This window comes from Aaosphaeria arxii (assembly GCF_010015735.1).
Source record: "Aaosphaeria arxii CBS 175.79 unplaced genomic scaffold BU24scaffold_2, whole genome shotgun sequence".
NCBI classification, from domain to species: domain Eukaryota; kingdom Fungi; phylum Ascomycota; class Dothideomycetes; order Pleosporales; genus Aaosphaeria; species Aaosphaeria arxii.
Window position 1 is genome coordinate 1,680,466 of NW_022983475.1, and position 18,062 is coordinate 1,698,527.

At 49.6% G+C, this 18,062-nt stretch overlaps 7 protein-coding genes across 7 annotated transcripts; 5 read left to right on the forward strand and 2 right to left on the reverse strand.

Annotated features, from left to right (window-relative positions):
* Nucleotides 1–1,164: 1,164 nt before the first annotated feature.
* Nucleotides 1,165–4,878, forward strand: BU24DRAFT_341274 (uncharacterized protein; the record flags this gene model as incomplete). Its single annotated transcript, XM_033523265.1, has 4 exons — nt 1,165–1,205; nt 1,337–2,240; nt 2,295–2,410; nt 2,472–4,878. Coding segments are annotated over 4 exons (3,468 nt in total), but the record flags the coding sequence as incomplete, so codon positions are not given.
* A 109-nt stretch (nt 4,879–4,987) lies between these two features.
* BU24DRAFT_112722 (uncharacterized protein) lies at nt 4,988–5,387 on the forward strand. The gene has a single exon (XM_033520814.1). The coding sequence runs from the start codon at nt 5,096–5,098 to the stop codon at nt 5,348–5,350; it is 255 nt and encodes an 84-aa protein (XP_033387451.1). The 5' UTR covers nt 4,988–5,095; the 3' UTR covers nt 5,351–5,387.
* Nucleotides 5,388–6,092: 705 nt separating this feature from the next.
* Nucleotides 6,093–7,817, forward strand: BU24DRAFT_447692 (GroES-like protein). The gene is made up of 3 exons (XM_033530838.1): nt 6,093–6,355; nt 6,446–6,668; nt 6,746–7,817. Exons 2-3 carry the CDS (start codon nt 6,542–6,544, stop codon nt 7,762–7,764), a joined length of 1,146 nt encoding a protein of 381 aa, XP_033387452.1. The 5' UTR covers nt 6,093–6,355; nt 6,446–6,541; the 3' UTR covers nt 7,765–7,817.
* A 1,727-nt stretch (nt 7,818–9,544) lies between these two features.
* On the reverse strand, nt 9,545–10,183 carry BU24DRAFT_405826 (uncharacterized protein; the record flags this gene model as incomplete). The annotated part of the gene is made up of 1 exon (XM_033525728.1): nt 9,545–10,183. One exon carries the CDS (start codon nt 10,181–10,183, stop codon nt 9,545–9,547), a length of 639 nt encoding a protein of 212 aa, XP_033387453.1.
* Nucleotides 10,184–12,126: 1,943 nt separating this feature from the next.
* Nucleotides 12,127–13,650, reverse strand: BU24DRAFT_112852 (uncharacterized protein). The gene is made up of 2 exons (XM_033520815.1): nt 12,528–13,650; nt 12,127–12,475 (listed from the first exon to the last, which is right to left on the reverse strand). Exons 1-2 carry the CDS (start codon nt 13,471–13,473, stop codon nt 12,264–12,266), a joined length of 1,158 nt encoding a protein of 385 aa, XP_033387454.1. The 5' UTR covers nt 13,474–13,650; the 3' UTR covers nt 12,127–12,263.
* Nucleotides 13,651–14,159: 509 nt separating this feature from the next.
* Nucleotides 14,160–15,623, forward strand: BU24DRAFT_112871 (FMN-linked oxidoreductase). Its single transcript, XM_033520816.1, has one exon. The coding sequence runs from the start codon at nt 14,410–14,412 to the stop codon at nt 15,496–15,498; it is 1,089 nt and encodes a 362-aa protein (XP_033387455.1). The 5' UTR covers nt 14,160–14,409; the 3' UTR covers nt 15,499–15,623.
* A 766-nt stretch (nt 15,624–16,389) lies between these two features.
* Nucleotides 16,390–17,660, forward strand: BU24DRAFT_342973 (casein kinase II subunit beta; the record flags this gene model as incomplete). The annotated part of the gene is made up of 3 exons (XM_033523342.1): nt 16,390–16,446; nt 16,808–17,053; nt 17,112–17,660. 3 exons carry the CDS (start codon nt 16,390–16,392, stop codon nt 17,658–17,660), a joined length of 852 nt encoding a protein of 283 aa, XP_033387456.1.
* Nucleotides 17,661–18,062: the final 402 nt, after the last annotated feature.

Consider the following 18,062-nt stretch of genomic DNA (forward strand, 5'->3'; position numbering starts at 1 on the left):
TTTGGTTAACTAATGTCTACTGTAATCAACTGGGACTGGCACTGGGCGGAATTGGGCGGACATGGGTTTTGGCGACGGGAACCTGCCGCGCGATCGATATTAGCAGGTATTGTACCCTCGTAGTAGTAGGTGCCATCTCATGTCTTGTTCCCTGAAGCGAACAATGCAATGATGAGAAATGATACAAAGTAGTTACGGAGTAGAAACAACTACTACAATTATGCATGTGCGTAGTATGGTGTGTGTGTGTGTTTGATGTGTTTGAGTGTGTGTGTGAAGATACTCGTGCATGTACATACAAGCCCAGTCTTTACCAAGTCTCTTACCCAGCCAAAAGCGTCGTCAGTCTCCGTCACCCATGAAAGTATTGACTATTGACGATTGCTATTATTACCATTATTCTACATACTATCGAAACCTAGTGACGAGGTGGTTAGTTGGTTTCCTACAGAGTATTAACAATCCGATCGCACTCCGTTCCCCGTTCCCCGTAGCCTGTAGCCTGTAGGTACAACAAGAACAGGTACATAGATGGTAGATGGTAGATGGTAGATGCCCAGTGCCAATCCCATCCCATCCCATTCCGTCTTCATCTCATCCCGTCCGTCCACAGAGTTCAAACCCAACCACCACCAGAAACCAACTACACCACCACGGCCACTACCACTACCGCTAATACCTACCACTCCCACTACCACTACCACTAACTACACCACCACCGCGATTCGCCTACGCAACTCTCCCACTCTGCCACTCCCACACTACGCCGTCGTCGCCTTTGTCCTGGGTCCCTCCCTAAACGCCTCCGCCTCAACCAAGACTCTCTCACACATCGTCTAACTGCCTACACCACACCACATACACTACCTAACTACCCTTTCCTCCCCTCCTCCTTCTTCATCACCATCACCATCCCCCTTCTCATCCCCTCGCCTTTCCTCCTCCTCCTCCTCGTCGTCTTCTCCCCTGCCCGACGAATGCGCCCGGCCTGCGCGCCTACCCCGACACATTGCGCTCCACAGATAGATGAATGATCCGCCGAACCTCACCCCTCGCCTTCCTACATTGCGCACGACGCTCGCGGGCGCGACGAAAACCTTCAGCTTCCGCTGAGGCCTTCTCTATCGTGGTTCCCCGGGGCATGCTCCTCCGCCGCTGAGCACTCAGCGCCGAATGATCTGGTACATTCTCTATCCGTTTCGTGGGTAAGTAACGACCCCCTCGGCCTTCGCGCCTTCCCTCCCATCCCATTCCCGACGACCACAATAACCACCACCACCACAACATACATACCGTCTTTGCCGTGCAAAACTCCCATTTCTTACCACAACCGTAGTACGACTGATCCACCACGATTATCACCCTCTCACCCCATCCGACGCGCCTTCCAGGCCCATGGCACCGCGACAGCCCGTCATTGGCACCTCTCCATCATTCTGACCGTCTTCGTATCGGTTCTACTATGCTATCCTGCCTTGTTCCAGTCCGATAGCCCTGCTTCTACGGGCCTGCGCAACCTACCAAAGCATGTCTGGACCTCCACCACCGAGGTATCCGGTGAGCGTCCCGCCGACGTCGACGTTCGCCAGGTATGGGTCCATGGCGATTATATGAAGGCAATTGATCGACGGGTGATCAGGGAAGCACTCGAAGCGCAACGTGCCCTTGTCGGAGATGGTTTTGAGGAGGTGACGAACTCTCATGAAGACGACAGATCAATCCCAGCTGCCTCGGAAGCATGTCTGACAGCGAAACCCGGCCAAAAATGGGGGGTGCATTCGCCATTATTATATTGGAACTGCTCTCTGGAAGCGCTAGACAGCGATCAAGATCTTCTCGCGACCATCAACTCGAACGTTGACCAACAATCGGTCCTCAATCTTACACTACGCCCGAGTACCGTATTTGCGGGCAAAGTGTTCTCCGGTAGCAAGCTGCAGGCTGCCGACGCCTTGGTACTTACACTTTTCGATCAGACCAATTCCACAGTCGGATATACCTGGGAGACACGATCTAGAAAATTTGCTGCCGAACTTTCTCCCGAATGGACAGTCTTTCCGGCGCATGGCCAGGTTGTCAAATCCCGCCTCTACGAATTCCGATTCAAGCCCATGACGCTTAGCGATGATATCGTCCTGGCTGCGTCCTACTTGATCACGGCAGCCTATGTGATTTGGCGCATGATGCAATTGAGGGCTGTTAAGAGTTGGTTTGGTTTGCTCATTACGATATGCGCTAAGGTATGATCCGCACAGCTCTAGAGCGCCTTTGCCGAGGCTAATTGTGGTACCTAGATGACCATTTGTGTGATAGGAAGCTTCACCGTGTGTAGCTTTCTCGGAATCAATCTAGCACGAATCCCACGCCCTTGGTTTCCCGGGGTGGTGTTTTGCTTTGGATTAGGAAACATGTACGTGGCAACCCCATGGGGTTTTGAAGATCCCGAGTCATGGCTAATCGATCATTCATAGTTTCCGTCTCATCAATGTTGTGCTAGAGACTCCTCCACAGATGCCTCCTGTCCAGCGCATTGGACACGCCATTGGAGAGGTCGGGCATCTGTCACTAGCAGTAGCTGGCCAGAACCTTGTCCTCATATACCTTTGTTCCCGAATCGTAACGCCTTGGGTAGCAGATTTCTGCGTCTTCGCAGCCGTCACACTAGTCTTGGACTTTGTGTTTCATTTGACCTTCTTCCTCGCGGTCCTCAGTGTCGACGTTCACCGAATGGAGCTGCAGGATTCTATCGACCGGGTCGACCTAGTACAGTCATCAAAGACTACTCGACAGGAGCGCCAGTCATGGCTCGCGTCGCTTCGTGACGGCAACATGCCCTTCAGCACGAGATTTGCGGGTTCGGCTGCCATTTTCTCCATTATCCTCGCCCTCAATTGGCACTTCTTCGACACGTCTAACCGTAAATTATCGCCTCGCGCCCTACTAGACCGCATGATGGCGAGGGCTGCTGAGCCAGCGCCTTCGGGGCCGGATCTATGGAGCCCTCCTCCAATCAACCAAGCTAGGACCCCCGGGGATTGGCTCCGAATCCAGGATCACAATACTGCTCGAGAATTGTTCGGCTTCATCAAACCACATGCCCACACCTTCACCGCCCGCGTCTACGATCCCATGCTCGTGGTTCTCAAAGGCGCCGAAGGCAGAGATGTCTCGCAAAAGCCATCGGATTTGGCAGAGAGTCTCCGCCACTTTGCCCAGGAGCACGCATTCCCCGCTGCACTTATCGTGGTATTCCTAATTGCTGGAGTGACTTTGCTCATGAACTTTCTCCTGTGGACTGGCCTGCCTGATGACGCTGACTCGGAAGAAGACGAAGATGCCCTTTTTACTGTCCAGACGCTACCGACGCCGCAGGCTTTGGATATAGTTCGTCTTGCTTGTTCACCCAAGGGGCAGCTTGCTAGCATCAGCCTCGACCGCTCTACATCTCTCTGGACCCATGACCCGGCTGTGGGCTTCGTCAATTCGTCGTTGCTCCAGACTGCCTCGATGAAGCCGAGCCTTTGGCCTATTGTGGCATGCACCATGGACGACACTGGCAGCCTTCTGGCCATGTGCACAGACGGCGGCCAACTTGGCATATGGAGTCTGTCGGCAGCCCGATTTCTCCAATCCCCTACCGTGGAGTTGCGAGGCCATGTGCCTATATTATTTTCATTCTTGTATATCCATTCAGGCGACGTGGATCAACCCAACATCATCATTATCACTCCAGACGGCTACATGAGCATCGTGAATGCGCGAACCGGCAATCAGCAGACGAAACGCATTTGTTCAACGTCCATTATCGACGCAACGATCTACAACTGCGCAAAGGGCGAATCAAGTCTGATCTTTGTCAGTAAACCAGGGGAAGTTTACATATTGCCTCTCAAGGAGGATAGCGATTGGACAGCCGAGGCGGTAGCTGGGCTGGACCCAGGTCCACCGCCAGGCTCGAACCCATCGAAGATCAAATGTATCTATGGGCTTCCAAGCCTAGGCTTGATATTCGCGCTACGAGCTGAGGAAGCAGAGATTTTTGACTTCAACAGCAGAGCTTTAATCCATGCGCTCCCAATCGGTCACGTCAGACCACACTCCTTCCGCGTCATGCACTCATCACGACGGCAATGTCCTTGCGGGGCACCAGCCATCCATTCTTTTTCTGTCGCTTACACAGAGCAAGATTCAGACCACATGATAATGCAGACGTTCACACTAGATTCTGCTCCTACTTCGCAGATCTGCCTAGGAAAACCGTCCGAGAATAGTCCTCAGAAATGCAAAAACCTCAGCCACGCAACGGAAGCCGTCCATTGTGTCGACCCTGCCGGAGTATGGGAGACCACAGATACATGTAGTATAGTCGGTATTCGTCGCTTCATGCAATCACCCACACCTTCGTCATCAGCTTCGGGCGTGGACAGTGGATACTTCGCGGCCGAGCCAGCCGCCCTAGCCTCAGCGTTGAAGCAACGCGCTACCAAAGAAGGCAAACATAGCGCTCTATTCGGCTCCCTGAACTCTTCCTTCGGCCAACCGCCCGCTTCACCTACCGACATCGACGCATGGGAAGCCTGGACATTGACATCCACGGGCGAGTTCCGGTCCCGACCACTTGTTTCCGACGACGTCGACCCCGACCCCCGCACTCTCAATGAGCAGCTCTTCGTAGCAGCTCCCGGGCCCATCGCACGGCTAGGCAAGCGCAGCATCGCCGCGGGATTCGGTAACACCGTCAAAGTTATCACGCTCGGTCGAGAAACCTTCGACGGTATCACGAGCACCGCCAGCCCGAACGAAGACCAGGCACTAGGCGTGGGCATAGGCAGCTACAAGTGGAGAGCAAGGAGAGGCACGGGACGAAAACTACAGTAATATCTATTATCTATCCATATATCCGAGACACGACACGCCATGTATAAAGTATAAACAAATAAACATTAAAAGAAGGAACAACCAAACCACCTCGTCACAACTATATACCCCAGAGAAGGTGTTCCATACATACACCTTATTTCCCTTCTTCTACCTCCCATCGTAGAACGATGGCGTTATATTATTATTATCACTACTTACCTCGTGCGTTAGTTGTATGACTAATGTCCACTTGTACATGTACGAAATAAAGCGATCTCTTGTTCTTGTTCTTATGTCCCCCTTTCCATTCTTCGTTTTCTGGAAGAAGGGGGTTTTAGATATTCGACGATGTACGACAATGTATGAGCGACTTGTCACTGTCTCTGTCTATGTCCAAATCAACTACATATGTACACATTCGGCAGATTTAAGTTTAGATGTAGGATGCATGATGAAGGGAACTATGTGTGTATTTCAGATCGTTGTATGACACTTATTCTTTCTTCATGCGTGAAGTTACCTTTGACCTTTTGCACACACACACACACACACACACACACACATGCCTCAAATACTACGAGCTACATCCGACCTTCCCTTTCTCCAATCGCCGGTCAGCCACGACTCCACACGCCCCTGGCATGAGTGGATATCAACATCCAACCAACCCACGCCCATTACCACCTCATCTAATCCCACCGCTTGCTTTGCATGCACCCCCGGCATCTATCTATCTCGGCATTCCCTCGGAGGAGCACGCACGCACGATACTGTACCAGATTTCAGCGCATATCAAAACATCAACACGGTTAGTTCCCCCTTCTCCCCTTCCGCCTAAAAGCGCCGCCTTTTTTTTGTCTCCCAAGCCTATTGCTTGCTTGCATGCTGAGAAATCAGAAAAGAAAAAAAAGGTTGCGAGAAGTAGCCTATTGAATTCGAAGTGAATATATGAATACGATGATTGTGTTGGACGGGTTTTTTGGTGACTGTAATGGCCTTTTTTTTCCCTTTTCCCTCATCCATTTATTGTCTCTGGATAGGAGAGGAGGTAGGTGCCCGGTTTACGATGAAGTCATGTTTTCCCCACCCACGTGCTTATCGATAGTTGGGTGTGGGGAAAGGAAGGGTTCATTGTTACAAATCAAGAAGCAGAGCCAAAAAAAAAAAACCGGTACTTACCTAGGTAGTTTAGAGAGTGGAGATGGGCATTATTAATTGAGGAGAAAAAGAGAGACAACGAGTAAGGAAACAATAAGACTAGTTTCTTTTCAATTTGTAAGCTTTCTGGTTGTTGTTATTTTATGTCTCCTGTTCGTTCCGTTTCTTGCCTGGACGACTCAAACCTCCTCGTTTGGTTGTATACTGTTGGCAAGCTACTAAAGGTACTTGTTCCTGTTGTTATTATTGTTTTGTGTACTTAGAAGGTCAGCAATACCTTTTCCATCCTTATACACGTTTGATTGCAAAAGAAAGGTTAGAAAGTCGTTCTTAGTAGGTACCTAACCCTATCCGTACAACCGTCATAATGAGCACTATCAATCCTTCCGAATGGTCGATCAAACAACAATATTCTAACACACGCAAGACAGAAAAGATATCAGAACGAGATAAAAAGAGAAGGGAACAACATCATTGATCTCGACGACTCAGCAAACCAAATTGGGGAAATTCGGCTTCAACAATGGCTCCAACTATCCCCAAGACCCAGAAACAGTGGACGCTCGAGGGGAAACGGGGAATCGATTCGTTGACTTGGAATGACCAAGCTCCCGTGCCTGAGGTCGGCGAGTACGATGTCCTCGTCAAATGTAACGCAGCATCTCATCTCCCATCTTCATTCCTATAGATTGGAGCGCATCACAAGCTGATACGACAACACACGCAGTCCACGCCGCCTCCCTCAACTACCGAGACCTCACGATCCCCATCGAAGGCGGCTACCCCTTCCCCACCACCGACAGCGTGATCCCGGGCTCGGACGGCGCCGGCGAAATCGTCGCCACGGGATCCAAAGTAACCCGCTTCACCGTCGGCGACCTCGTCCTCACTCTCTTCAACCAAGAGCACCTTTCCGGATTCCTCACGCCGCGGGCCCGCATGACGGGTCTCGGCGGCCAGCTCGACGGCACGTTGAGGCAGTACGGCGCGTTTCACGAATTGGGTGTTGTCAAGATGCCAGGGAATCTGGATGTAATGGAGGCGGCGACGTTGAGCTGTGCGGCGCTGACGGCGTGGAATGCGTTGTATGGGGTTGAGGGGAGGGCGTTGAGGCCTGGGGACTGGGTGTTGACGCAGGGGACGGGTGGGGTTAGTATGTTTGGGCTGCAGGTATGTTCGATACATCATCCCCCCTCTTTTGCCTTTCCTGCTGTCTATTGGGGGAGTTCTTTGTATGTTGATATGGTTTCACAGTTCGCCAAAGCCGCAGGCGCAAAAGTCATCGCGACGACATCCTCCGCCGCCAAAGCCGAAAAGCTCAAGCAGCTGGGCGCCGACCACGTCATCAACTACAAGACGCAGCCTCACTGGGGCGAGATGGCGAGGGAACTGACGGGTTCGCACGAGGGTGTCGCGCACGTGATCGAGGTCGGGGGACCGACGACGGTCGCGGAGTCGTTGGCGGCGGTGCGCATGGAGGGCGTGATTTCGATTATTGGGTATATTGGAGGGCAGACGGAGGTCCAGCCGACGTTTCATGAGACGTTGGTGAGGGATTGTATTGTTAGGGGGATACAGATTGGGTCGCGAGAGCAGCTAGAGGCGATGAATAGGGCGGTTGAGGGGTGTGATATACATCCGGTTGTGGATGAGAAGGTGTTTAGGTTGGAGGAGTTGAAGGAGGCGTATCAGTATATGTGGGATCAGAAGCATTTTGGGAAGCTAAGGATTAAGATTGAGCATTAAGTGTTATGAGGGTTGGGCTTGATAGCCATGAGACCATGTGATCAATAGAGTAGAGAATTGAAACATGATACGAAAATGAGCAAATGCTTTCAAGATAGTACCTCCAACTGGATTGTAAGTCATCGCTGCCATGGCTTTCTTGCAGTACAGCTATATGTTGTTGTCTCCATACTACAAAATATCTGTAGTTATAAGAAATGGCTACTTTCACGTATAAGAGCCTCAAACAAATCAACTCTCAAAAACATACCAAAACCTCCTCCCAAAAATAGCACAACCATCACCTTACCTATGCAGCCTAAAAATCAAAACTCCAATGTGCAATTTTCAAAGAACCATCTCCACAGCCCACTCTCAGTAAGTCAACCACATCTAAGCAGTACAGTTCCCACACCCGTGGCTGTGCTATCTCCATTCAAAATCCCACGCTACATTTTCGCCTACAATACGAACCCCCATCCGAAACCTAGACTCCATCCACCTACTATATCCTACTAGCTATGCAAAAAGCCAAACCTAAGGAAGGAAAACAGTGTCTCACAAAAATCCAAGACACTCCGACCGCCTGGACGCTTCCAAAAAAGCGATCGTTGCGCCCAAGCCACTTCCCACCGGCGGAGGCCAGCATTACGGTTTAGTTCCGAAAGCTTATTTTCTTGTCGGATATCGGGAGAATGTGAGTTGAGTGGGTGATTATGCTTCGGGCCGGGATGTCGGAAGGATTGGAGATGTTGGAGGAGGTTGTACTGCATGTGTTGCAGATGTATGGGTATATCAGGCACGGTGATGAAAAGTGCACGCACGTACATATGTCATTGTCGTATGAATTAATTGTACGAGGCGGATTTGAAAAGGAACAAAGAAACGTCCACGACAACGACGGCGAAGGTGATGTGATGTGATAACTAGTGGGCCTGAAGCGTAGACGAGAAACCGAACTCACCGGTTCGTTAGTCAGTCGGTTGGTTGGCTCGGGGGGGATCGCAAAGGTGCGCTGGCTGCTGTTATGCTATGACACTGTGCCTGTGCATGAATGAGTTTAGGAGCAAAACGACCGTTTTCATTCTGTAAGGACCGTTGTCATTGGTGTTGTTTCAGGACGTACTGTGTAGGGTTTGGGGGCGGAATTGATGTTTCTATTCCTATGGGGCACGTTTGCTGGCACCGAGGGGGGGCACGGCAATAAGCGCACGTGCATGCATAAGGGACTCTCTAAGGCGATTTTGAATGGTCGTGGGCGGTTTGTTGCTGAGTTGAGGTTAGATGGGGCGCCGTGGAGGATGGATGTCTGTGTCGGGAGGCCTTGAGGGATGGGTGGTCCGGGGGTTGCGATCCTTCCAGTGACGTAGGATTAGAAATTATTTTGGATAGGGGAAAGGGGTGTTGGATTAAACATGCACGAGAGAGGCGAGGGTTCACTATGATTGATTTTATTGTTTTGTTGAATTTAGGTTTTAAAATTGGTCTTCTCGACTGCTATGTTTTTGTGGGCGCAGGAGGTATTGCATGGAAAATGGTATCTGGGTATTGGTAAAAGCAAGAACAGAGTAGATGCTCATATGAGCGAGAGAAAGGTAGGGAAGGAGAAAGGAAATGCTATCAAATGTGCAAATTGCAAATGTGTCGGACATGCAGCTTGTGAAGAAAATAGGCATCAAAAATTCGGAACGGAAAGACAAATGCCGAAAGCTCTCCCCTTCTTCTTATATCCATCAGAAAATGTTTGGAGCAGACCATCTGCTGCCAATGTGTGGATGTAATTATCCTTTTATGTCATCAATCATTCGGAGGGAGTATGTACGATCTTAGGTACTTGTGGAGAGGGATTCGTGGTGGTGACTTCGTAATATCTTTGGCTCGTAGAACTCGTGCTCCTAGGTCTCGTGGGCCTGCCTCCTACGCTCGCGGCGCCCTCAGGAACAGAGATGGTGCTCACTCCGAGTGTATCGCTCGTTCTCCTGCTAGAGCGGCTGCTTCCACTGACGCCACTTCCATTACTATCATTTTGAGACAATGGGTCGCGAGCTTCTTCGGCAGGAGTGACGTGGAGTGGGATGAGGTTGATCGTTTCCATACTGGCGCGCCTGTCCTGGTGCTGGGTATCGACATAGAGTGATAGACTTGAACCACGGTCTCGACTGAACATGCTTGTCTTGTCTTCCTCGGGAGACGGAGCACCGTTCTGCAACAGGGCAGCCTTGTCTGAGGATTGGGTGCGGAAGGGATGGTAGGAAACAGGTCTCATCTCTGGCGGAAGCTTTTTATGTTGGGCCCGTCGGTGGAGATAGTAGGCAGTGATGGTAACGATGGTCGATACAGTGATGAACGTGAAAATCGACAAGGAGACAATTGCGGCAGTACTCCACGAGTTCTCCTTGGGTTTCTCATCGCGAGAAAAAATTAGGCTGATTGGTGCCATGGCGATCGTTTGTTGGAACTATTGAATAATCGAGAGTATGTCCAAAACAGGAAAGAAGAGCCAGCAGGTAGCCTGATGCAAGAACCCAGGGAATCGATGGGGTTGATAGTGGTGTGTATACAGGTATAGGTGAGAGGATTCAAGCACCTCGAGCCTGCTGTCCTCGACTTATGGAAAAGGAACTGTATGGTGCATGAGTGACATACAAATGGATGCCTGGCTGGGCACAAACAAGATATATACCGATGAACATAGTGAAACATATTTTAGCAACTGTGCACCAGGATTGGACATGACTTGTTGTGTGTGCAAGAGAAGGCCCCCAGTTCCTGGTTAAGGAGCTCAGCCTCAGCGCCCAACCATATGGTTGATTCTGAGGTTTTGAAGCGCGCTTGGTCCACGGGCCTTAAAAGCAGGGTTTCAACCCACAAGCCTCCTCGTATGATGAGCGTGCAATTGCAGCCATGTGGGGCACGAACGAATAGGAAGACATAGGATCAGTGTCATAGGACATTTTGACTAATCTCTTCGGGGATGGACAGACATTGGTGCCTATGGAGGGGCGGTGGCAGAGACTCAGTGGAGTGCATAGAGACGAAGTATACATCGTACTCTCTAGCGTACTGCTGCAGGGCGGGATGTAGTTTGAGCCAGTCGGCATGCATCTTGAAGCGGCGTGGTAGCCACACCTGTTGCATTTGCTGTTTACAGAAGGGTGGCTGAATTCGTTATGCCTATGCCTTCAGCTCCTTCGTGGGGGATGATGCTTTGGACAACATTGGTACAACCGTACAACTCGATGATATTGAGAAGCTATAGCCAACGACTTCTGCATATTGTCAACAGACAAGGATTTTGACGAGATGAAAGAGATCCTTGGGAAATCATTCCCAATTCGATCTCGGGATATTTCGCGTAAACTTCTCTTTACATGTTGGTGCAAATGGACGCTGAGCCACCTGCGCTAAAACCTCCAGGAAATGAGCTGAAGCGAAGGCCAGCGCGCCGTTCGCGAGGCTGTGTGCTGCCTAATTTCCAGATTCAAGCCTCTGCAATTTCGTTTTGTAGCGCGGGAATTTCGTCAGTCGAGGATTCTCCCCGACTCATGACGGTAAGGGCACTACAATGCCAGGGCCGGATTCGGGATGCTGGTCGTTGCCGTTGCCCTGCTGTAAGATGCGGTGAGACGTTGGAGGCCAAAATCGCAATCGGGCGGTTATCCCCCGATTATTATGTGGGTAGGTGGGCGTTCGACATGCACATAATCACGATACCGCAAAGACAGCGCGATCATCGTGAACCAATTGTCGTGATGAAGAAGACGGCTGGTCTGACGTTGTGGAGGTGATGTAGGTCGTTGTGCTGAGCCCCTACACGTCGATCCGTGTCATTGGGTCAAGGGAAATCCTCCGATCAGATGTGCGGGTCGTCAACCCCTGCTCACGTTCCAAAAATACCTTGCAAATCTTCGCCATTTCTCACCACAACAGTATGGGGTTAGTTTTCCTAGGAAGTCATACGGAAACAGGAATTTTGAAAGCTTGACTCGCTTCCTTAGTAGCGAGTGGCATGACTAAATTTGCACCTCAGTAGTTAGTTACAGCCTTCGGAATGCTTTTCCATAAGGAATTCCACATTGAGGATTTTCTATCCCCACTATGCTTCGCCTACCTTAACTTGAACTTGAAAATGTACGAACTTGAAAATGTACGGATTTGATTTTGTTCTCCATTATAATAGTACAGCAGTTTGCAGTGAAGAAGTGATATATTTAGACATTAATGAAGGGTTATACTTCGTCATATAATTAAGGCTCAGTGTATCTTGCGAGTATGGACGGTAATTTGATATTCCCGATGGCAGTAACAAATCGCTATTGATGACCCATAATGGCAACTCGATCAAGACTTAATCCATTCAACTATTGCCAGCTTCGACCAGCCTCTGCAGACGTTGCACAATGCTTCGAGTATGATACCCTAGCTGGTTCTCCACATCAATAAGGATGTTCCATAGTCGAGCTTTCAGTGCTATGCCATCGATATGTTTTGCCGCTGCATTGGATATTTAGCAACAACCATTAGTGGGTGGGAGTCGTGAAGAATACTATCAACATACCATAATAGAGGCCATGGGTGGAAAACACTCGAAGGGAATCAGGAAATTCTGATACAGCAATACTTGCTATCTTTCTTGCCTCGACCTGAATATGTGGTATATAGGACGGGTCCTGGAGCACCGGCTCTGCATACAGCAAAATATGCGTCACATGATACCAAAATGCCGCGGCAGCTAAAGAAGGTCAGTATAAACAAACACGGTCATGACAATATTGTTAACGTACCAGCTGCTGTGACAGTGAAATAAATCTTCCGGAGACCCTCATCATCCGGTTCGCCATACGGTATGCCGATGAATGCGTCTGGAAGCCGGGAACGCCATTCCTCGAGCTCGACCAGAAAGTTCTCTCTCTTCTCTTTACCCGCCTCTGTACGGCCTTCTTCCCCATACACCAGTGTAACGACACGGCCTAGAATCCATTGGCCCTGATTACCTAGTACATCTTCCCGCATCTCACCTACCTCCCAGCGGACATTCCAATCATCGGGGTGTAGTAAAATAGGCTTCTCGATAGATAAAGCGACACATATATCGTGACGGATGTAGATCCAGAAGTTTGCCCTATCAATTCCATGGGATTGAGCTGTTATACCGTGGGCTTTTATCAATGTCGTGGCGCCCAGTAAGTGGCGCCGCTGTGATTCCGAACCCAAGGCTGCAAGGATTTCATAGCTTGAAAGTAGGATTGTAGCGGTCAAAGCGTGTTCGCTCGAAGAACCGGTCAGCGTTGAAATCAACAGACGTAGCGACTGGCCGTAAAAGTCGCGAGCCACGGTGTCCCATGACCAATTCTTTCGAGAATTGGCCAGTGAAAGCTGTTTCGCCGTGAAGGCGCAAATACAATTGAAAAGAAGTGGGGACGTGAGCGTCAGTCGTGGTATGCTTAGTTGATACGTGTTTTGGAAGTCCATAATGTCCATCCATCTGGCGACCGTACGCAAATAAGTCTGTAGTAGAAAGGCAGTCTCGTCTGTGAGATTCACCTGTGTGGGGAGGGGACCACTTGATATCGTATATGCAGGTGTCAGTAGACTTGGATCTGACAGGTCCTGGAGTGGCGGAGATTCTTCATCGGGGACATTGAGCGAAGGGAATTGTGCTTTGAAAATTTCCCAGGTGGAAGTCGGGGCAGCAAGATTGCTGGCTTCCATAGTAGAAGGTGTAGACATTTCACTCAGGGGTAGGAGTTGCGGTTCCGATGTTTGTGGAGGACCAACATTTGGACCGACAGAGACATTCCATTCTGGTGGAGGCACAAAATTGGAGGGTTCGCAGGGGATACCAAGACGCTCGCAGCTACCGCAAATAGGTTTCTTCTCATCGCATCGAGCGTGGCGGGCTTTGCAAGTGTTGCTATGAAAACATTAGCTATCAACTATGTCTAAAATATTGATCTGGGTCTTTCAGACCATCCTGAGCATCGAATAAGCGGACAATTTAGGTATGTGGGCAGTCATCTCAACTACCTGTTTTACGTCGGGCGCCACCTCTTCTCCTCTTCTTAGAAGCCGTAGAGTGTTCAGTCATTGTGATGGAAGGTTTTTATTGTTCGATAGTAAGATTAGTCGCGTCGTCCGAAAAGATGATGGCGCTCTGCATCTTAAGTGGTAGGCGCGCGCGCCATCGTTAAAAGACAGGATTGAGATATGCAGTGATGGGGTTTCTATCAGAATTGAAGAACTAAATAAGCAGCGGAATGACATACATGTCACAAGATGGTGGCATAAAGATTGTGATACTCAGAGTTGGCACGTCGGAAGCACAGTCATGGACTAACGACCTTGAACGGCCAATCAACGTGGGTGTCGCCAAATCACCCCACCTTTCCATCTCGTCGAGCTACTTTTATCTACATCATCGTTGTACCATATGAACTGATCCAGATTTACTCTGACTACAAGGAACAATTACCTGCTTCTTTAGAGCATCTCAAATCATAACAATCACTGTCACCGCTTCTCTCAAATTTGGCTACACATAGATTGCTCGACTGGCCAGGATATCATCGTTGAACAGATAAGATAACGAATCTATTATTGTTCTCGAACCGAAATCGCATTACATTCACTCGACTTTGTTTTATCATCAATTAGAATTCTCGAATCATGAAGTCACTGGTGATTCATCCGCCTCTCCTGAATTCTGCGAACCCGTGGTGTTCCACTCTTGAACAGCTCGAGGAGCTTTATGCATCCCCTCACACTGGAGCCGTCACGACCCGCACTTCGCTACTTGAGGGTTTCCCTAACGATGAGTCCATACATCAATTTGCTTTCTACAATCCATCTACCCACGAGGCAGCGACGCCAAATAAGGATCGTACCGACCAGACTGGCGAAACCGGCAGCTTAAACACATTGGGGTATAGTCCTACTCCATTAAGAACGTACCTGGAGTTTATCAAAACGATCTCTGACCGCTTGAACGACGAGAAGCACTATAAGCCATTTATTGTATCCGTGACAGGTAGTGTAGAAGATGTGGTGGAGTGTTATCAGCTTATCAGCGCGCATCAACGCAATGTCCGCATGGTCCTAGCGATGGAGGTCAATCTTTCATGTCCCAACATTCCGGACAAACCACCACCAGCATACGATTCCGCCTCGCTCCTCTCCTACCTTTCAGCACTTAAAATCGAAGTTGGGAAGCAGCTGGGCTCCACTGCACAATCCGAGCATCATAAAATCCACGTACCGATTGGAATCAAGACCCCTCCCTATACATACCACGATCAATTCAAGAACATGATCGAAGCATTGCGTTCGTCTGCAAAACTTGAGCCACAGAATCTGCCATGTCCTATTTCATTCATCACGGCCACAAATACTTTGGGCTCGTCTTTACTGCTCACTCCTACCATCGAATCGGCCCAATCCCCAGGAGGATCAAAGGAACGGGAAGTCTTCCACCACACTCTGAATTCCGCCACAGGAACCGGAATCGGCGGACTCGCTGGAGCGCCATTGCATCCGCTTGCACTCGGAAATGTGTATACGATCAAAGGGCTGTTGTTTCAGTACTCTGAGCTAGAGCATATTCAGATCATTGGTATTGGTGGGGTCGAAGACGTCAATGGGTATCAGAGGATGCGTGCTGTAGGTGCAGCGGCGGTTGGTGTTGGTACTGCTTTGGGAAGGAAAGGTGTTCGTGTTTTCGAGGAAATTGGCGAAGCGTTACAGAAAGGTGGCCATTAGGCCAGATAGGAATGTCATGGTGTGAGTGGATCTCGAATCTCTCAACATTAAAGCATTGCTCTGGCCTCTTTTAAAAGACATTGTATCATTGTAGGCTGGCTGAGAAAGCCGGATAAGGGATACATCTTCTTGCGTCTTACATTATTATAGTGTTCTTAATTGCAAGTTCTGTTTACATGATTAATGATATTTTTATGCCTATGAAGGTACGTCGTGGCAGGAGTGTCCTATTACAAAATTACTTTCATGAATGCCGGTTTGGCTGTCCCTCATCTCCTACTCTTTCGTGCTTGTTGTTCGGTCACATCAACGGAGGCATGCATATATGTTCAATACTCTCTTCGACTACCCGCTTCAATCTAATTCTTATGATTTAACGAGTTGTTTTCGACGATTGTGGATTTATGTTTTTAAGTACCTAAGTACCTGGGCGGCCTTTTGTAGCATTGACACATGTAGCAATCGATACTTGTGTATACATTGGTATTGAGTATCTTAGACCCATTTTGGTGACCAAAAGCTGATATTCAGCAGCAATGAAACAGCCTCTTGTTTCCTTGATTGCCCAGAAAATTCCGAATCTCTAAGTATAAAAAAAGAACAGTATGAGTTCGCAGATCATTGACGTTGTACAGCTCCATGCTCGCTAGTACCGAAGGGGAATAGCCATTTTGATACAGGACTCGGTTCCGGATCATCATGTCGGCGAAAGCGAACCCCCACCTTCTCATTCACCCGCCGCGGTTAACTTATCAGTTTGTTTGTATTGTCCTCGTACATTACACAACAGCGGGCACCTGCCCACCTACAATCGGATCATTCCTACACGCATATATACCTTCATTTTCCGCTTCCCCTCGAGAGACAAGGCAATCGCAATCGAAGCCCACCATGGACGACTTTGCGAGCGAAACAGACAGCGATTACACGAGCTACTGGCGGGACTGGGTACGTACACACACTTTGCTTCGCAACACAAGCGCACTTTTCTACAGAACATCGGAAGCAACACATCAAACATGATAAAATATATCAGCATGGTTAGTCAGAGGATCGCCTGTCACTCAAAGAGCGACACCCGTTGCATGAGACCAAGCCGCATTGCTGCCCATCATGCACTTATATGGACAGCGGTACCCAGCACGTCGCTACGCGGTGTCCTTCCCCGATGATGAACTCGAACTGTTTCGCTGCCGATCGTCCTCTCGAATAGAAATGGTGATATTCAAACCGAATGATTAGCCGTGTGCTTCGTTGTTTTCTCGTCAACGGTAGACGGATCTTTCGATAGCTAATAAGATGACTATAGTTCATATCCTCCCGCGGCAATGAATACTTTTGCGAGATCGACGAAGAGTACCTCACCGACCGGTTCAATCTTACGGGCCTAAACACCGAAGTTACATACTACCAATATGCGCTGGACCTTGTGACGGACGTATTTGACTTCGACTGCGATGATGAGATGCGGGATCAGATCGAGAAGTCAGCACGGCACCTGTACGGACTGGTGCATGCCCGCTATATCGTGACGACAAGAGGTCTTGCAAAGATGGTATGTAACGCTACCACCCTTTCACCTGTCCAACACCGCTAACACACTGTCATGATAGCTCGAGAAATTTAAGAAATCCGACTTCGGCAAGTGCCCACGTGTTATGTGCGAAGCGCAACCTCTCCTCCCCATGGGCCAGTCCGACGTGGCCAATGCGAGCGCCGTGAAGCTCTACTGCGCCCGCTGCGAAGACCTCTACAACCCCAAATCCTCGCGACACTTTGCCATCGATGGTGCCTACTTCGGTACCTCATTCCATAACATCCTCTTCCAGGTCTACCCGGCGATGCTGCCCCCAAAGAGCCAACGGCGGTACGAACCCAGGGTGTTTGGATTTAAGATGCATGCCAGTGCTGCGCTGAGCAGGTGGCAAGCCGAGCAAAGAGAAAGTATGAAGGATCGGTTGAAGGCAGCAAGGATCGAAACGGGGTTCGAGGATGAAGATGAGGAGGCAGAGGGAGACAGTGAGGAAGAGGAGGACGAAGAGATTTCCGAGGAGCTTCACGCACAGATGGTAGGAACCGTTGCCGCGGCAGTCGTGCAACGACATCTCCAACAGCAGCATCAGGATGCCCTCGGCCAACAACGCCTCGGTGGGCAGCAATAGGAACTCAGGATGAAGCAGGAACTGCGCCACCGTCAGAGATAGAGGGTGCAACAATCGTACAAATATGTTTCAAAACAGGCGAAGGACCATGACTGGCTTTGCATGAACAGCGACACGGTAATAGGAAAATGGAGGACTGTTGTTACTCTTCCCCCGACCCAGTCAGTCACCCTGCCATCTCAAGGAGGCGGAGACACGAAGGCAACAAACGAAAGGGAAACAGGCAGACAGAATTTCCTCGGTTCGCAAACGATGCTCACATTTGCCGGCGAAATCAAAGGCGTTTTATAAGGCGAAGAACCCTCCCATCATCCATTCACATACTTCGTTTTAAGCCTACCCTTTTTTGTTTTGATAGCATTGGGATTTTCTTTCTCGCCGAAGAGGAAGAGGAGGAGGAGG

What these genes read in the sequence shown, in the direction of transcription:
- BU24DRAFT_447692 (XM_033530838.1), top strand. Translation starts at nt 6,542, where the DNA reads ATGGCTCCAACTATCCCCAAGACCCAGAAACAGTGGACGCTCGAGGGG. An exon ending in GTACGATGTCCTCGTCAAAT is followed by an intron (nt 6,669 to 6,745) that starts GTAACGCAGCAT and finishes CAACACACGCAG; the next exon opens with TCCACGCCGCCTCCCTCAAC.
- BU24DRAFT_112722 (XM_033520814.1), top strand. Translation starts at nt 5,096, where the DNA reads ATGACTAATGTCCACTTGTACATGTACGAAATAAAGCGATCTCTTGTT.
- BU24DRAFT_112852 (XM_033520815.1), bottom strand. Translation starts at nt 13,473, where the DNA reads ATGTCTACACCTTCTACTATGGAAGCCAGCAATCTTGCTGCCCCGACT. An exon ending in TTTCACTGTCACAGCAGCTG is followed by an intron (nt 12,476 to 12,527) that starts GTACGTTAACAA and finishes GACCTTCTTTAG; the next exon opens with CTGCCGCGGCATTTTGGTAT.
- BU24DRAFT_112871 (XM_033520816.1), top strand. Translation starts at nt 14,410, where the DNA reads ATGAAGTCACTGGTGATTCATCCGCCTCTCCTGAATTCTGCGAACCCG.